Source organism: Colletes latitarsis, chromosome 8 (assembly GCF_051014445.1).
Source record: "Colletes latitarsis isolate SP2378_abdomen chromosome 8, iyColLati1, whole genome shotgun sequence".
In the NCBI taxonomy this organism is placed as follows: Eukaryota; Metazoa; Arthropoda; class Insecta; order Hymenoptera; family Colletidae; genus Colletes; species Colletes latitarsis.
The window spans coordinates 23458220-23478135 of record NC_135141.1 but is presented as its reverse complement, the minus strand read 5'-3'; the positions used below and the strand labels follow the sequence as shown (position 1 = coordinate 23478135).

At 42.8% G+C, this 19916-nt stretch overlaps 1 protein-coding gene across 2 annotated transcripts in view; it reads left to right on the top strand.

The window, feature by feature from the left end:
- LOC143344290 (uncharacterized) overlaps positions 1–19916 on the top strand; it is a 43816-nt gene that overhangs the window by 17735 nt on the left and 6165 nt on the right. For both annotated transcript variants that reach the window (XM_076770195.1, XM_076770194.1), the window contains exon 2: positions 18186–18379. In XM_076770195.1, coding sequence (XP_076626310.1) covers positions 18186–18379 — 194 coding nt within the window. The remainder of the gene's footprint in view (positions 1–18185; positions 18380–19916) is intronic.

Below are 19916 nucleotides of genomic sequence, written 5' to 3'. Positions count from 1 at the left end.
TAATTCGAAATATTTCGCCTGGTTATCGGCGCGAAATTATACACGTAAGCGTCACGGTCGACGTAACGCGTCATAAAATACAGTGGCAACCCGTACTGTCGTGACAAGGTAATATCAGTGAATTTCCAAAATCAGTGTAACGTACACGGGTTACGCGCGTCGTAATTTCTGTATATTATTGTTTGACTAGCCAAATTACTCGACGTTGTTCGGGGAAATACGGTCAACCGTTTTAGCGTTTCCTGATACACGAAATTTCTACGAGACCGCCGTCATCGAAGGAAATCGAGCCTCGCCGCCACGTTTCTTCGCTATTGAAGACGGGAGTCAGGTCGATATCTCGCTCGCCATCGATTCTATCGAAAGTTTCGTAGAAAAAAGTTGTTGAACTTGTCGACAACTTCTGCCGTGTACATTTTTGTTGTAAAAGTAACGGTACAACATCTTCCCGCAAATCTCTCCCCTTTGGAAACAATTTTGCGACGTCGAGATTTTAATATAGATACGTTTCGAACTTTATCGTTTAAGAAACCTGCACGTTTTCGATACGTTTACCCGTCGTGACACGGAATCTACGCTGCGTACAGGAAACGTTCGTACAATTTATGGTCCATGTCCTCGATTATAGGTAAACTTTATTTCGCTGATGACTAACGTATGGATCGATCCAATAATTAAAATTGCGTTCCCGTCGAGATGGCACGATGAAAAATATTTACGTCGCTCGATCGAGCACCGTTCTTGCTGGAAGAGGAGATAAAGTGCATCGATGGGTAAGAGAAGTTGTACCGTGTTTACTTTCTACGTGTGTACTCGCAAACGACGTTAGATTAATGTCCGATCCCTTTGGAATGGAGACTGTATATCGCGCTGCGTCGTGACATCAAGAAGCACTTTTTCTATTATACGGTTGTATTTCTCAAACTTTTTTCGCTTCTAGCTCCCTCGTGAGTTTTGTTTATTTCATGTGCAAATAGTATACTGGATATTGACTCCGCTCGGTCCTACGGCCATTTTTAAATCGAGAGACTTTAGTCTCTCTCAGTGAAGATAGTGTTGGATCTTTCTTTCAACGAATACGTTTGGAAAACTATCAGGTACTACGAGAAGAAATTTCTTGTCGCTAAATCGTCTTAACGTTTTCGAATATTGCGTCAGAAATCGAATTTTTGACGCATCGTCTGCAAGTTTCGTTTCCTTTGCTCGTTTTATACGCGAAGCTCGTAGTTTCCAAGAGGCACGACGCGACACCGTGGTAATTTCCGTATCGCAGAGAAGTTTAATTTTCCCGGAGAGTGAAACCTGTTACTTCGTGGAACGAGGTAAGGATCGATAGGGACGAAAGACCCGATCGAAGCTACTTAAAACACCAACGCCGTGCGGCTACCAGTACACGGAAACCGTATTCGCAATCACCATTAAAGTAGATTTTCTAGCCGATATAAATATTCATAGCGTCTGGTACTAATTGAACGGATCGTCGATGCTAATGCAAATATTCCTCCGGTCGGCGACCATTAAAGGGAACGCCCACCGACAGTCAATAATTTGCCAATTGTCGAAAACCGTTATTATTATTATTATTATTCGTTTATTTGCGGAAAAAACCCTGTAGTAGAAAAAGAAGTAACTTCTAAGGAAAAACGAATAATAAATAATAATAAAAATTGTATCCAGGTGTTGGAAATCCAGTCCTGGCTTATAGTTATTTGGGTGGACGTATTCAGATCGTGTCCGTGACATTTGGTTCCTCTCGATGTGACATCTGGTGTTCCCCAGGATTCCTCGTCTAGGGCTCCTGCTGTTTAACTTATTTATTAACGAACCGCCTCGTCATCCTCGTTCTCCATTATTTGCAGACGATTTAAACATTCACAAGGTATCACACTAACGGGGAGTTTTTTTTTTGCCCGTACGATAATAAATAAAATATTCCCGTCGCGTTCGGGCGCGTTTTATCGAACCGTCGAACAATTACGTCGCAACGTTTGGCTCTCGACAAGTTTCGCGCCGTTCGTTGAACGATCGTGTCGGGGAATTATCCAGAGTCATTGAACCGAAACTGCGACGGAAAAAGTATCGAAAATTTGACATCTGGCACGAGTCGAACGTTTTAAGCCGTGCATTAGCCTCCATTAAATTTCGTCTGTCTCGCGAATTAATCCCCATTGGCATCATTGGCGTTCGCTTCGGTGTTAATATGGTCGTTGCGAAGTCTGGTAGAGAACGAACAGACGATAATTATCGTTTTGCGTTCCGCGCGGATTCGTCGATGATTGTCGCTCCGTCGTTCGCGTAATTTCTCCAGACGGAGCTCACGGTAAACCGTCTGCTCGCGTTTTAATCGTTCTCGAACGACGTTAAAGGCGAGCTTATCGTTTCGTAAACCGTCGCAAAGGGCTCTGATACGTTACCTGAGGCGAGTCGTCTGTGGCGCACGAAGTAGCATTGTGCAGGCATTACGAGGCTTGTTGCAGCGCGTGCATGCAACGCAATCCGTTTGCACGATTGCCGTTCGTAACGGTGCAATAACATTCGCTGGATTGCATCGAGATAAGGATCGATCTGCTCGAATTTCCTCGAAAACTGTTTTCGTGCGATACCCTGGCCGCCTCTCGCCCTCGAGCGAATTCCTAATAGATGTTCGAGGAGCCTCCATTTATCTCGAGAATATCGATCATTTTTCTCCGGGAGCCTCGTCTTCGATCGCTGTTCGTTTTTTATTTTAACGCAGTTTCAACCCCATACGCGAGAAAATCGAAATACAAAGGTAAAAAGAAACTCTTGAGATTGCAAAGCTCCCTTGCGGTTTTATTCCAGGCAAACGTCCACTCTGGCGCAACCCTTTGAATTAAGAAACAGGATATTGGACAAAAGAGGGGCGGACCGGAGTCGGTAAAATTTTTGTCAGGCGTTCCGAGGAAATAAAAAGGGAGATTCCGTTCCATTTGCTCGCAGAGGGAGCCGATTTAAATACAAATTAAATGACGATCCCCCGCGTGTCGGTGCGCTATCGGTGTCCGTCGGGGATTTCGTTGAGATTTCTAGTATGGAAATTCGATTTGCCCCGATTAACTGCGCCCCCGGGATTCGGCGGTACGCGTCAACCGTTTCTTTTGTCGTAACACGGACCGAGCGTAGTTTCTTGAATATTTTTCCGCGAATATCTTCCGGCGGGTAGCAGAAATTCGCGTGGTTGGATTTGCGAAAATCGTCGAAAGAATAAACGAGCGAACTCGGTAGACCGGGCACGACGGACGTAAACGGGAGAAAGGTTTATTGAAAATAGATTTCCGCGTCGCTGGGATCCGCGACGGTAGATCAAAGGGTGCTCGTTAAAACGTACGTCGAATAGACGTACTCTTCTCGTTACTCAATTCGGTTCCGTACGTCCCATTCAGTCGAGTGCTGCTGGCGTTCTTCGTATCGGTGCACGCATCGATAACAACCCCGCGCTAATAAGTGTACAGGGGTGAAAAGATTCGATTCGGGGTGGAAGAAGCGCCGTCAAAGGACAGCCGAGGCTGTATTAACCGATGCAGGGTTGTCGAACGGGGGCTTTGGCCACTCACCAACCCTCTGGGTTGCGTTTCCTGTCGGTCCCTTACATTTCCTATGTAAACTCTGTCGCTTCTTGCGCCTCGACGCTTCCGTCGGATAACATTTTTATCGTAAATTCGATTGTACGCCGAAGACGTCGAAAAAAGTACAGTTACGCATCATTTAAATAAACGATCTATGCTAAGCTATACTATGCGTAAGCTAGAAAGAAACTAAAATATAGATACGTTAAATATCGAACAAAATATTTGTTGGAACTTGAAAAGTTACGGTCGGGCTCTGCTCGAGCGCTTAATTGTTCGCGCTATCGTTTTATCATGACGGTTCCAATTCGAAGGCGATTTCGTTACAAACGACTCCATTACTCGCGCTTTTTCCCCCGCGAAATTACTACTTTTCTCCGTATTTTTTATCTTCGGGTCGCGGGAATGAAAAACTTCTCACGGCGAAATGAATGTCGCGGGCTTGGAATAGGAAAATGGCGAGGAGCCTGCCAGCCAGCTAAAATGAAAACTTTGAACTACGGTCGGCCGCGCGCACGAGTTTCGATTGTTGCCTGATTTACGATCGAAATTACGATCGAGACGGGTTTAACCGCTGTCAGTGTGGCCAAACGCGCCACACGTCCGTTCAGTTTCGTTAAACGAAGTTAATTCGACGGTTAAACGCGACCCGTCGCCCGCGTTTCCGAGGCATACATTTTGTCGAGCCGCGAACGGTCGCAAAAGTTTAACGATCCGTGGCAGTTTCGAAAAATCAATGCCCAAATCCTCGAATTTATCGCCAAAGGAGGAACGTTGGAAATGCTCGTTTCTACTTACAAATGGGTTAGCAACAGAAAGGCTATTCAAGTATTTAAAAGATTTTCCAACCAGGGTAACTGTTTCTCGTTGGTAGAAATTGCATCGACTCGAGAGTCTAATAAACAATCAATCGACCATAAGGCTTCGGCGTTATTGGAGGTTTGAAACGCGGAAACCAGTTGACGCGACGAGAAGTGCGCTCGATGTTGGAGCATTAATTAAGCCAGTAACAGGGCTCATATTAGACGATAGCGGCGAGAACTGATTAATGACGTAGCAACGTCGTAACGGTGAGCAAATAGCTGAACGCGACATCGATAAAGTGCGGTATTAGGCCGCGAACAGGGTCGTTACTCACGGCCAGGAAAAGAACATTGAAAATTAATGGCGATCGTAGACGCAACGAGGATCGAGCGAATCCGTACTCGGTGGTCGAATCTCGTTAAACGTTTATATTTATCGGGGCCGTGGGAACCCGTTTCGAGCTCCTGTAAATTCTACGAACGTACAGTTTCGGACGTTGGGTGCGGGAAGAACGCAACTGAGAGACTGCGAGTCGCGGGAGGAAAGTTAGGCGAAAACCGGGACGAATAACGACCGGTATAAACGTTTTTACGAGTAGCTAGCTCGACTTAAGGGATGGTTTCCGTATCACGTTGCGGTTTTGGCATCGGCTTCCACCGCGCGAGAGTGGAAAAGCACGCTTTCCCGTAAATAGAACCTATAACTATAACCGAAAACTTCTCGGACGAAAAGGTGCTCGTTCGTTTTTACTCCGTAGCAAAAAGTTCCCGCGGGAATATCTCTGCCAAGAGACCGAACTGCAGAGAAACGCCGCGTCGTTTCGACGATAGTTCGCGAATTATCTATTCGCATTAAACGGCAACACTCGACGCCAGGCGTCTCGGATTAATTCAATTTCTGTCGGCGATAAAAGTTGCAGAGAAGTACTCGAATCTACCAAACTCGTATACGAAAGTATTCGAATAGATTTCGCGTATATTCGAGACGGCGACGTCGCGCGATTAATTATACAAGACCCGGCATTTTTATTCGAGCCAATAACGAGAGTACGGATGTGCGATTTAAACTTGATCACCGTCACGGAGTTTCTAAACAGATTAAAAAGAAGAAGGGAGGGCAAACGTCGTTATAATTTAAGTTCGAGAGTCTCCGGTTACTCTGACAACAGGTAACTGTGACAGGAACTTTCAGTTAGAGCAGCTGGCGTCGACTGAATTCCATTCGAAGCAAAAAGATGACTGAGAAATCCTTGGCGCCAGCTTGTAAGGAAGGAAACGTAGATATATCGCCGGGATTCCTACCTGAAAAATTACGGGACGTCCTCTTTCTCTGGTCAGAGACTACTCTCGCGTAAGAAAACTAATTACGAGTTGGCAGAATTTTGTTTCGAAAACTCTCTTGCTTCTAGCAACAAATGAAATGAAAGTTACGGCAATCCGTTTTCAGGTCTTTGACGAAGAATTTCAAGTTTTATCGCTGAAAGCGTGTACACAGTTTCACTTTGTTTAGCAGTCACGTTGAAACCGGACGCGAATAAACTGTCGTGTTTGCGTTTAAAATTACCGTAACTCCATTTGCGCGTCTTTCCTTTCGTAAGTTTTCATCCTGTAATCTCTCTTGCCTATTATTTAGCAGATATTAAGGGTGAAATTAACGTTCTCGACTGACAAATTTGTTTACAAAAGCGACTATCTTGTAATTCTAAGCATCAGAATTAACTGTATCGCAAAGTTATACATAATATGCAGCTTATTTTAATTGGATCAAATTTAGTTGGTAAGGAGGCTTGTGGCTTTTACAGCGGGCACAGACGTTAACGACCATATTTAATACACCGAAGTTGCGCAAATGTGGTCCAATTATCGGTAGGATGGGTTGGGCTGGGTAAATGCATTTATTGAATACTATTCGCTTGAAAAATAAACGAGTGGAAAATTTATTATTGGAATATATATTGCCTTTTAAATGTATCGATTAAGCGTGGCTTTAAATCTGTATTATTCTTGCGGCAGAGTCGTTGCCATAAAAATTCATATAGGCGGTCTGGGTTGGGTTTGGATTATTAAAATGTATCGATGGTAAAAACGTAGTCACTTTAAACTTAGTTTATTCGTTGTAAACAGAATTTAGATCAATTGCTACAAGACGTAAACAATTACCGAGCGTAATGCCTGGTGTCTATGGGAGAGTTACGCTGACAAAAGTCGCTATCAGGAGTAAGACTAGTGTAAACATCATTGTGAGTAGGGGTTCTTTCATATAGGAACTCAACTCGACTTTCAGCATGAAAGCTATTTCGCTCGCTCGTGTAAAAGAGATCTTATTTTTGATAAGAGTAAACTCTTAAGAATAAACTCTCAAGTGGATCCCTCAGACATAAAGTTTCGTGAAGCTACCACGAAAGATGCAACGAATACGTTTTTCGTAACTTCGAATCTTCTCTTTAATAATCATAAATCGCACGGTGTTTTCTTTATTTCGATAAACGTAATATAAATTTTAAAACCAATAAAGCAGAAATTTTGATCGTTTAGATCGACGTCAGAGACGAGGAAATCCATCCTGGCGATAGAATTCAGGATAGAGAGCGTTCCTGAGCAATCCACTCGTTGTAATAGGATTCGTCACGGGCTGTTCACCTCCAACATAACCATTCCTCGCTTCCCATAGGATTAGTTTCGACGAAGTTACATAGCTACCCCAGTCCCGGTAGTAATCTTTCTGGCGTCTGAACACGGTTAATAAGACGACAGCGCGAGCGACGAAGGCCGAAGATCGAAGATTCATAGGTTACCAGGGAAACCTGGAAAATTCCGAGGGTGACTTCCCGTCGAAAAGTTCCGCTCGATCGTGGGGCTTGAACCGACGGAATCTGCAAACAGAAATTAATTGAGAGCGACGAAGTAATGCATCGGAGATTGTATCTGCTATCCGAATGTTCTATAATTAGTCCACTGCGGTAAAGCGTGTAATTAAAACTTCGGCTCTCAATTATCTTTCGCTTCGATCCGTCTGATACGGAAAACAAAACGGTGGCGATTAAAATAATAAATGCGGGAATAAGGAGATATTTTTAAGCAACTGCAATTTAAAGATACCTTAACAAATACAATTTACTTGGTTTGGAAAAATGAATTTCGTCTTGATTTGGATTTCAAGCACTCGGTCAGCAGCAGTTCCGGGACAAATTTCGCACACAAAGCTCTCTGGTAATCCTTGTACATTCCAAAATGAAATCATTCTCCCGGACACATTCGTGGATTGAATTTTACGATGCGGGCATTCGCTCCAATTTTCAGCCGCTGTGACAGTTGTGTTGCCACGTGCAATCCTCTTGGAATATTACCAGAGTGAAAAGACGTATCAGTTTTATATACCCGGCCATACTGAAATTGCGGATCCACCGTCGATTTTTTAATACCGAGGATCTCGATTAATTGTTTCGTGAATCGCTTTATCGTTTGGAAAAGGAAAATCGGACGATACGAAAGGACGTTTAATCACACGATGTCAAAAACATATTCCGTATTTACCTATTGCGTTGGCCGATTTATTGCGATCAGTAATACGCCCGTCGCACAATGTGAATCTCATTTCAAGGGGCGGCATTCGCGAACGCAGCATGTTTGCGGATAAATAAAGCGGATTCGAAACGATTCAGTTACTTTGGTAATAGCGAGAGCTCCCTTAAACTAGAGTCTTGTTTATTTAGGTATATCATTTGAGGGGAAAATTCCTTTTTGGTACAATTAAAATAAAACTTTTCACCAAAAATGGATCGTACGTTGAAAAGTCGAGCCTAACAACCCCTATGAAAATGAAACCGCGAGGAACCGACGAGGCGTTTCTTCTATATTTTCATGGCGGTTCGAGGCGCGATTTTGCGTCTGAATAAGTTAAAAATTCACGGTAGGTAGGTTTTAATTTGTAAGGGATGAAGGTAGCGAGCGGAGGTAGAGGTCGATAAGGCATCCTCGAGGAGAGACCGGGATAAAGTTAACCTCAAAGCCCATGGTTCGTCGTCATCCCGCACGCACGATGTTCTGCATGTAAATCTCGGTAAATGCGAGAGACCACCGGAGGAAAAAGTCATTGCTCTCGGAAGGAGGCAACGATGATTCTGCGATGCTTCATTGGTAGTCCGTGTGGACTCGAACGAAATCGAGTCGCAGTCTGGAAGGCCGGGGGTTAACTTCATTTGAGTTAAAGCGAAGGAGGCAAGAGGAACGAGCGGTTTTTTTTACCTCTCCGGTCGACGGGTGGAGTCCGCGGAGAAAGGGGAATAAATGTAAATAAAAATCCCCGATGATTGGGAGACGAATTACAGAGAGAAAAGAGAGTCCTTTGCTTTATATTTCCATCCCTCTTTCAGACTGCACACATATGACTTCATCGGGGCCTACAAAAGCTCTATTTCCGATCAGAGATTTTCTATGGATGTGGCCGACTCGTCCGACCGGTGATTTGATTGACTTTTATCGTGCCGTCACCACTTTTTCGGATCGATTTTACTCCATCGGTAATTTGATTTTGAATGTAAATGGATTTGCGGTGGAAGAGATGCTCGCGACGACGAAAAGTCGAGTCAAATTAAAATTTTAATCGATCACGTCGTACGGCGAAAGTGACACGTACAGGACCGAATAAATATATTAAATAGGAACGCGACTGTTTGCGAAACGTTGAACTCTTTACCTTCGTTCGGAACGGAGAGCACGAAGGACGCGAGTTCGCAGATAAATCTTTTCGTTGAGATACTCTCTCAGGATTTCGAGAAGAAGAAATTGCTTCGTGCCGGTTGGCACTGTCGCGTCGTCCATGGCTGTTCCCCGATGGTCCTTCTTTTCTACGATCCTCCGACCTTCTCGATAGAGAAGAGTAATAGACACTCTCCTCGAGACGGGCTTTTCCCGCGAAGTAAAAGAAATTTCGCCACCGCCATCGACGCGTACCTTTATTTTTCTCCTTTTAGCTTCTTCGATATACCCCGGCCACGAAACATCCTTATCTCTTATACAGGGTGTTCGGCCACCCTTGGGAAAAATTTTAATGCGAGATTCTAGAGGCCAAAATAAGACGAAAATCAAGAATACCAATTTGTTGATGGAGGCTTCGTTAAAAAGTTATTAACCATTAAATTAAAAAATTTCAAATCGTTCTGGAAAAATTATTTTCGGTTACGGGAGTCAATTACAATCATTTTTGGTCAACAGACATACCCCCGAAATCCTACTCAGTTTCGAGAAAAAAATTCCTTACCAAAAATATAATTTCTGGCCAGAAATGCTTCCCTGAAATTTCATGGAAATATTTAGAACGTCATAATTTCTGAACGGATTGGACGATTTTAATGTTTAAAAAAGCAAACTACGCGTATTTTAGTGTAGAATATATAGAAATTATAAAAATATTCGAAAAGTTGGTCCCTGACCTCGCAAAATGAGAAAAACCCCATAAAAATGGTCCAATTTTCAAACAGCTATAACTCCTACAATTGTAAATATATTTCAATGAAACTTTTTTCTGAAATAGAGCTTATGGATACCTACAAAAAAGTATTACACAACTTTTCTGTAAGGCGTCAAACAAAATCACTAAAAATAAAAAACGAATTCTTAAGGAAAATCGACAGGGGGTAGGTGCCTAAATTTCTCGGCGAAATTGAAAACTTTCAAATCATCTTGGAAAAATTATTTTTAGTTGCGGGGGTCAATTGTAAGCATTTTTGGTCAACAGACATACCCCCGAAATCCTACTCAGTTTCGAGAAAAAAATTCCTTACCGAAAATATAATTTCTGGCCAGAAATGTCTGCCCGAATTTTCATGCGAATCTTTAAAACGTCATAACTTCTGAACGGATTGGACGATTTTAATGTTTAAAAAAGCAAACTACGCGTATTTTGGTGGAGAATATGTACAAATCGCAAAAATATTCGAAAAGTTGGTCCCTGACCTCGCAAAATGAGAAAAACCCCATAAAAATGGTCCAATTTTCAAACAGCCATAACTCCTACAATTGTGAATATATTTCAATGAAACTTTTTTCTGAAGTAGAGCTCATGGGTACCTACAAAAAAGTATTAGACAACTTTTCTGTAGGACGTCAAACAAAATTATTAAAAATAAAAAACGAATTCTTATGGAAAATCGACAGGGGGTAGGTGCCTAAATTTTTCGGCAAAATTGAAAAGTTTCAAATCGTTCTGAAAAAATTATTTTCGGTTGCGGGGATCAATTATAATCATTTTCGGTGAATAAACATACTCCCGAAATCTTACCCACTTTCGAGAAAAAAATTCAGGATTGACGGAACTTTAAACGTTAATAACTTCTTAACGAAGCCACCATCAACAAATTGGTATTCTTGATTTTCGTCTTATTTTGGCCTGTAGAATCTCTCATTAAAATTTTTCCCAGGGGTGGCCGAACACCCTGTATACAATTGAAAATTCATTTTCCTTATTCTTTACTTTGCGTTTACTTGCTGGGTTAGGTTTATTCGTCATTTTAAATTCAAGCAAATTCCTTTGATTTTACTAGCTACAAATTAATCAGACGATACTACTTTCGAAAGAAATCTCTCGAAAGTAATGTCGTTAAGGTTCACGGAAACAACGAGTGGGAAGATGGAAAGATTCCTTTATCAGCCAATTCAGTGGCGAGAGCGTTGGCGCTTCCTCGTGAAAACTCTTCCTAGTTGTTTCGAGACTGTCCAACCGTTTGGAGCGTATCTTTTAATTATTCGTGTAGCGGTAGGATTGTTTGCTAGGTTCGGACGTAATTAGTCGACTCGTTGGTAACGAGACTTTAAAAAGTTGTTGGTGCGAGTACACCGAAGCCAGCGGCTTGTCTCCTCGTAGGTCGTGCTAGCCTGGGCTCGCTACCTTTTGTTCCGTTTGCATAATCAAGGAAAACGTACCGCCAACGCACCCTTGTTTGGAAAACCAGCCCAACGGTGTATTTTTCCTCGAGCAATAACTTCATAAAAGGACGGCGAAAAGTCGCCCGAATTATTGTGATGACGTAAGACAGAAAATGGTGCATAGATAGCTAGAGCTTTTTTAGGATATTCGAGGTATCACGGTAATTGAAATGCTGTTTCATAACCCGATAGAACGCACGGAAGAAACAAACAAGCCTCGCCGCGAGACCGGAAATTAAACGCTACTGAAATATTAAATTTTATATTCCAAGCGTAAGCAGTTTGAAGCGCGCCGGTACGGTTTGTTTCATTCGTCGCTGCCATAAATGTCATCCGCCGTTACACGGCCGGGTATTATTAACGTCGCAACGAGTACAATAACGGCGGAAGAGTAGAACCGTGTCTCGCGTTATAGTTACAAACTATGCGGACTGGTGACTCTCTCTGATGGAAATAAATAATTCTCGTAGAACGTGTGTTCACAAAGATCCTGGCTAAATAAAATCTTAGCCCGAAAGTTTGATAAGAATTTGCGTCAGCCATTTTGAAAGCAATCGGTTCGAGACAGGATTGTATCCTCGGTTCGAAACGTCTCGAGTTGATCGAACTTTTCTCCGACTTTGTCCCCTTGGTTGCCCTCGAAAAGGGCGGGCGACTAAGCCCGTTGCTTCGGCGGCTTTGCGTTCACGCCTTGATTAACCCTGAACCCGAATCGGGGCATTCGTGCACAACGCGCTCGACGCAAAGTTAAAGCCGCTTTCAGCGACTCTTTGGTTGAAACCGCATTTCGTGACAGACGAGTTGAATTCGAAACCGCGGCCGCCGTCGAACGATAAAAGCGGGTTATTGGAAAAGTTGCGACGACACTCGGCCCGAAACACAATTACGTTTAATTTTTGCCGGAACGGGGATCAAAATTCCCGGCGTGGCGGGCATTTTATCGAACGGTGTCGTCGTCCTTCGACGGTTGCACCGATTTCGCAGTAAACAGTCGCGTCAGGAGGCTCTCGAATCCGTTGCCTCGAGGCTTTGCGAGCAATTCTCGCGATTCGGTTTCACCGATTGCGCTACAATGGCGGAACTATTTGCGCTACGGCGTTTGTACACGAATTACCGTGCGGTTCGCCGTCCTTCCCGAATACCAAAACGTCGGATGCGAGGAATTTCTTGGTATCTCCGCGGAGCCAAGCAAAATTCCATCGTTTTAACCCTTCGAGTACGACGCCCGTGCTGTCTACCAATTTACCTATTACGTGACTCGTTCAGAAATAAACTTTCAACGACAAGCTTTATCGTATCGCTTGAGATTGAAAGTCCTTTACGAATATTTAATTTCTGCCATGTTCGTCGGTCAGGCTTTTCACCGGAAAATCAACCGGTTATTCTAGGGCAAGATTAACGCGCACACGCGAGTTCAATTCGGATAATTTAATTGCTAATTAATATGGTACGGGTTAGAATTAATGTGTTTAATAGCGAGAACCGTGGATATCAATAAATACGGAACGATTGCATTGAACAGAATCGGGCGCAAAAGCTATTCCCCGCGAACGCGAAATTAGTTAATTGTAACTGTTTCGTTAAAAGGGCCGTGTGTTAATACGATTCAGTAATTTAATACTCTTCACGGATGAAGAGTTCTGCGTGGGGTCATCTATGGTCTCCTGATTTTAACTCATTAGATTTTTATCGTATAACATAGATAATATCGTGAACAGTCAATTGGTTACACGCAAATCTAAACATAATATACAATGATACGACCGGTGTAGGTATGATCAATATTTATGGAAAAGAGGAGAAAGAGTTCGTACTTTAATTAAAATATCTGATACGAGCATAAAGTGATGGAGTTGTCATGGACACGAGACAGATTGTATTTGGTACGAAATTGCTGCAGAGGGATGAAGATGCGTTAGTTACGCGTCTGTGAGATAAAACAGGGTGGCCACCGATAGACGACACTTTCTGTGGATCTTGCTTAGCCGCAGGCGTCACGAAGGTGGCACCATTGTCTTGTCTCGCGTAAGTTTCAGAGCTTTTCTTTCGAGAGGAGTACAATAGATGCTCCGTCACTATTTGACTTTTAAAGCCACGCCGGGGATTTATTAATCAATGGAGTATTGCGTTCAGCTACGGTCCCTGGAAGATTGAATTTCTATCGAATTTCCAGTTGGGGATATTTAGACATTGCTTTAGCTCAGTTTTATACATATTCAGGGTGCTGACTCATTAATAAAACACAAATAAAGAATCGATTGTTTCGAAATTCCGAGACGGAAATACACCCTTATTTGTACAAATATTGTAGTCCAAAGTTGGAATTCTTCTAACGCTTTCGCAATATTTTTGTCCGGATCGGGTTGATTTCAAAAATACTCTGAAAACGTGCGCGGATTAAGAGAGATATCGCATTTAAAGAGGAGGAAGAATTGGACGCGCATATGCATACACATCAGTTCCCCTATTTCGAGCTCCCGTTGAATAGAATCCTATGGTGGATCGCAGATCAGGAAATACAGGAAATGAAGAGTCATTCAACTCGACGTCGTTATTATTTTTTGTTTCCTACTTTCTTTCTGCTGTTATTGAACCGCGTCCATTTATCCGAACGTTATTATGCGCGCAATGAGTGCGAAAACAGAAATTTTACGCCCCTGAATACTCGTTGAAAATTCAATGGCTTGAAGTAGCGTTAGTAATTATTTAATAAGAATTCAGGAACACTATTGGGCCAGTTCTGACTAGGGAATCGATTCGCGTGATTAGCTTTGTTTGTGTAATTCAGGGCACATGCGTGGAGGCCAATTATGACCGATCGATGGTGTAACGATGATGCTCGAACGACAGAGCTTGCAGATATTAATGAATTGCAATGGTCGCCATCAAGATGGAGGAACCATTACGCCGGGAGTGTGTGTTTGCAAACTAGCTACGGCTCCCGGTTGTTTATCGAGTCCGAAATTTTGTGTCAATTAAGCCGGATTTATCGGGATGGCTGATAAATAACGTCAAATATATCGAGTTTGAACATTGCCTAAATAGTACAGTTCAACGACGAATGTAGGCGAAATAAATTGCACCATTAATTCCCGAGAGTTTTCTGGTGAAGATCTCTCGGTGAAATTGTCTCTATTTTGGTCCGTAGCAATAAACATGTCTTGGAGGAGAGAGCAGCGAGGTTTTCTCGTTAAGTCGAAGCATCCCATTGAATGATTCAGTCAGGAAGCAAAAGGAGAAATAAATCTGGAATCGAAGAGCAGCGCGGATCTCACGGTAAAACGCTTCGACGAAGATTTAATTTGCGGTTCGCCACTCAGTGGCTGGGACGAAGGAAAATCCCGATTCGCTATTTTTCACCTTTCCTTGTCGTTCGTTTTGTCCTCGCGACACTCCGTAGAAATTAGAAGTCGCGGAAACTTAATAACGACCAACCGCTAAAAAATTCGCGAACAAAGTCGTGGTATGGACTTCGTTGCACAACAAATTCGATCGTGCTCTTCTCCGCTTGTTGTCTCGAAACTTTTCCCTCCGACTACCAATATGGCGGAGAGTTCGTAAGCGCGCGGTAATTTCGAGAGCGATGATTTTTCCGGCGCCGAGGAAATTAGACTCCTGCGAGCTGAAGTGTCGCGGGAGCCTCGACTCTACGAGTGGCTTACTTTTCCGCGTCAGACGACGCGTAGTAATTGCTGAAAAACATGCCGTAATTGCTTTCAATTCTTTCTCGCTCGCGACAGGGGCGAGAAAGCTCGTCGCGTTTCCAGAAGAGCTTTTACTCAAAAAATTCCAACTGCCGCCGGCCATCAAGGAGAGTTTCTTGCTCCGTGAAACGCGACTGCGGAGCTTTTCTGCGCCGGAAACCGATCCGAATGCTCGGAAGCGTGCAGTCTAGAACTCTGAAAGTCTTTTTAATTTGATTTCTAAACAGGAATTTCCGTTTCGCTATTTGCGAAGCATTTTTGTTAATTGTCCCGCAAGATGGACGCTCGGAACGGCAACTTTTTCGACAAAAAGAGCACCGACCTCGAACGATCCGCCCTTTGTGCAAGTTGGCAAGAACAAAAGATATCGCGGGACATCGAAACAATTGTCGAATCGTCTAATTGGTTCGTGGACGCGGGAAAGCCGTGCGGGAAACTTAATTGGAGCGCTGTCTGTGCCGAAATGAAATTCGAGGGCGTAATTACCGAAAGAAGGAAAATTCAAGCGGGCAAGATACGCCGGCGAAAAGGTGGAAATTTTTCCCGGCCCACGGTCAACGAGCGTCTCGACAACCTCTATTTATTCCACGAGCATCCAGGGACGTATCAAACATTTATCCAACGCGTTTTCTTCCGTGGAACTCACGATGCATGGAAGGCTCTTCCAACTGCCCGAAGAATCGTATGGAAAATGTTGGGAATCGATTTTCCTTCGGCGTGAGATGTCAAAAGTAGCGAGAACTTGGGTCGACTCTCGCGGAAACTCTTGCAATTTCTCCAAGGAATAGTTGCTTTTGTCGTTTGCCACGTTCGTACGATAATATATCTCTTTCTTACGTAGAAACAGTTCCCGAGAACTTCGACGTTCGATATTGTTTGACCAACGTGTACGATTCTGTGCGAAAACCTATCTCGAGAAAATTCTCGTGGATCCGCTGTTCGAAAACTATTTTCATGGAAATTGGTTTCCCTCCGTCGCACGGTAGTAGGTTCTCGTATTTTTGTTGGAGTAATTTGGCGAGAGTTTTAAATATAGAATTTATATAAAAATAGTAAACCTGATTTTTTAATCAGGACATTTTAATGGTACAAAATTCAAGTCTTGTTGTATATTCATTAGCGTACAAATCCTGTTAACTTTATTTGTTTAGTTTCTACTGTCTTAGAACAACCTAACAACGCGTACTAAAATAGTTAAACTTTAGTCGCGTGCAGTTCCGAGAATACTAGTGTTTCATCTATAATTAAGCCTCTGTTAGAAGCGGCAAGGCCTCCCCTTTAAAATGGCTTTTGATTTATGTCGATCCGACTTCCTGTTTTTGAGATATCGTAATTTAAATGAAAGGGTAATTTTTGAAATTTCGCTCTACGCCTTAGAAAAGGCTATTAACGCGCATTAAAAATACTAAAACTTTAGACGCGTACAGTTCCGAAACTACTAGTGTTTTATCAATTATTGGGCTATTGTTGGAAGCGGCAAGACCTCTCCTTTAAAATGGCTTTTGGTTTTTGTCGATCCGACATTTGGTTTTCGAGATATCGTAATTTATGTAAAAGGTAATTTTTTAAATTCCGCCGTCTCTTGCTTCCCCGTGTTAGAAGAGGCTATTGACGCGCATTAAAAATACTAAAAGTTCAGACGCGTGCAGTTCCGAAACTATTAGTGTTATAATAATTATTGAGGCATTGTTAGCGGCGGCAAAGCTTCCTCTTTAAAATGGTTTTTGGTTTTTATCGATCGGACTTTCCGTTTTCGAGATATCGTAATTTATGTAAAAGGTAATTTTTCGTAATTCGACTATCTCTGTCTTCGTCTAGCGCGTCGGACCTCCCGCTCGCTCGTGCGTTGTGCTGACCTACCTTACGTACGTGACTGTCGTGACCCAGTTCCGCGTAGTGTTTCCAAGAATTTACTACGCGCTACTATTTATGCGCGCGCGAGTTTATTCATCTCAATGAAACGTAAACAAACGCTTCTGACTTTCGTATCACCGGAACTAGCCACCGCATCGACTTGAAACTAAAATCGCTATATCTCCGGAACTAATAAAGCTATCGACTCGTACGAACGCTCATTTTAAAGAGCATTTCATCCTCTATCCAATGACTATACCAACTACTATAATTTTTGCTATCTTCTATGTTTATTTTGACATTTACTTTGACGCTACATATCCAAAGTAGTTTCAGCACTTCCTATTGATCATACGACTAGTGTACGATAAAACTGGACCATACATTGTTTATTTAATTGAAAATTAATTTAAATACAGGATGTTTGCGTAATTACTAGCCAGTATTTTTCTTAAATAATTGTTTTCTCTAAAACTAACTACGGTATCGATTTGGAACAAAATTCGTTTTCAAGTGCGTTTTATCTTCTATCCGATGAAAATTAAGAAATTTTTTGACATAAAAGAGGAGGATATCTTTCGAATAAACATCAAAACACAACTTTCTATACATATAATGCAAAATTTAGAAGTACGTTGCCTCGTAAAAGAGAAGAAGAAAGACTAGTTATTTGATCGGTCATGGTAGGGGCATACATGGGTATATTCATGGGTATACATGAAGTGCCAGTAGGTTTAGCGTTAAACGAACTGGTAGTCTAAATACGCTGCGCCTCCTCTACGAGCAAAAGAAGAATAACTATCGTACGAATAGGCATCCATTATTAGCACACGTGCTACTCCAGACGCAACGCGGTCAAACTACCAAGTTTACGTGGTTACACGTACCAGAACTAATGTTACATCGGTCATTCCTCATTCCGTCTGCCACGGTATATCTGTCTTTGGACAGCTGTTGCGCGTTCGCATTTCCGGTTACAGGCGCAAAAGGTCGATACACATTGCTGCTAACTATCGTCTCCGACTGTTTGTTCTTCTAAATTTTGTCCGCTCTTTGCCGTAGAATCGCACTCGAGGATCCTCCAAAAGAATATTCACGAATTTTTTTCGCTGGGTTTGTTAATTAATGTAAAGCACAACTTGGAATTCGGCACAAGTAGAAACAGCGAATAGTGGTTCGAATAATTTCACGCGACGTACGTACGAGTAACAAGGTGTTAAGAAATTAATTTGATTTATCGCGTGTCGACGAGCGTCGGTAGGGAGGCGAACGAACGTTGAAGAGCGAATTTCAATATGGACGACCTTAACTTGCAGAACTATGCGAGGAATGGGCTCTGGCGAATAGTCGCGAATGCGTGGAGGGTAGCGGTTCCGCAGGTACGACGCACGAGGAATCCGAGGATGCGTCGGAAGCCCGGTTCACCCTCAAATATTTGGGCAGTACCCTCGTCGAGACGCCCTCGAGCGAAGAGGCGACGGCGGAAGCCATCAAGACCGTCATTACGATGGTACGTACACACTTTAATCCATCCTCCTTCTCGCGGTCGTTTTCCCCTCTCGAGGATGCCCTATATTTTTCCTTTTATAGTTTGCGCATTCAATAGTTACCGCGGCAATGAATTCAAATTACAGGCGAACGTCTTTCCGCTGGAAAATTTATTTCCTCGCCTCGCCTAGCGCCTAGCGTAATGAAAACTCCTCTGTTTCGCGTTACGCGGTTTGTCTCTCGCGTCGCGAAAACATGAAAAAGCATATTTATTCGTTTTAACGGGCGTTGTTTCCGTTTCTCGAAAAAGTACGTGGAAACAAATTTTAATTTCGATCCGCGCTTTTTCGCGACGCCAGAGTCGCGCGATACGTCATCGGGATCGACAAGAAGACAGAAAAGCGAACAATATTACAGGGAGAATCGCTTTACAGTTGATCGATCGTAGTATCGCAGCGTGTATCCAATTTTGCGTGTTACGAGGAAATGAAAATCGCTTCTCGGGAAAAATCGCTTTTTCACGAAGCGTGATCGAGGTGTTTCTGAAAGAAAAAAAAAAAATATGAAGAAAAACAAGAGCGACGGCTGAAGTCGTGCATAAATCTCTCCGGCGTATAACCCCTGTCGTAGCTGGCTCATTAATTTCTCGACGAAGTAAACTATGGTGCTGGATAAGGTCGATAAAGGTTCTCAGCCCGTTGAACGTTATTGCCAACCCCTATTGCGGTCTACAACGAATTTACCTCTCGACCCTTCTCGATATCAACCTATAATATTTCCATGTTTACTTTCCTCGCGGCCTCGAATTCTTTCGGACATAATTTAGACACCGAATAGAATTTAAACGCTAAATTGATTTCCATCAACGTTATATCGGCTCGTAAACGCAGCCAGTACAGCTCCCAAGTTAATTAATTTGACTTTACACGATGGTTAAATAGCTTCATTAACGACGAACCAGCTTGTACTCGTATAAACTTTCCATTCCGTTATTAATCGCGACTTTCGTTGACGTTCGCCGACTAATTGCGTTCCCGTTTAGCGACGTTTCATGTAAATTGCATTTTTTACGTTTTATTAAACATAAAGAGACTCTATAAGTTCGTCGTGTTATTCTCCCTCGGATGAGACTCGTTCTACAAAGGGAGCATGATCACGACCGCCTTCCAATTTCGTAGGACGTTCACGTTTAAAGCGGATTCGCGTAATCTTCGGGCAAGTTAATTCGTTAAATGCGGCATTTAGTCCGCTTGAGGCCCGCTACTACGTTACCATAAAATGCCACGCCGAGTTCACTGTTACCCCGACAAGATATTTGGTTCCTGAAAACGGAATTAACCCACTTTCTTTTTATTTTCCCTAGGCATTCCTTGGTAATCCAATAAACCTTTTCATTACGAAAACAATTCCTCCGCGACGACGAATAACGCCCCGTTTCGAGGAGATGGGAATACTGATAGAAAATTCGATCGCGAATATTACAAATGGCGGGCTGAGAGTCGAATCCAAATTTTGGAAATTTACGTGAATGCTATTTTTCAAATCTTAAAGAAGTCGTC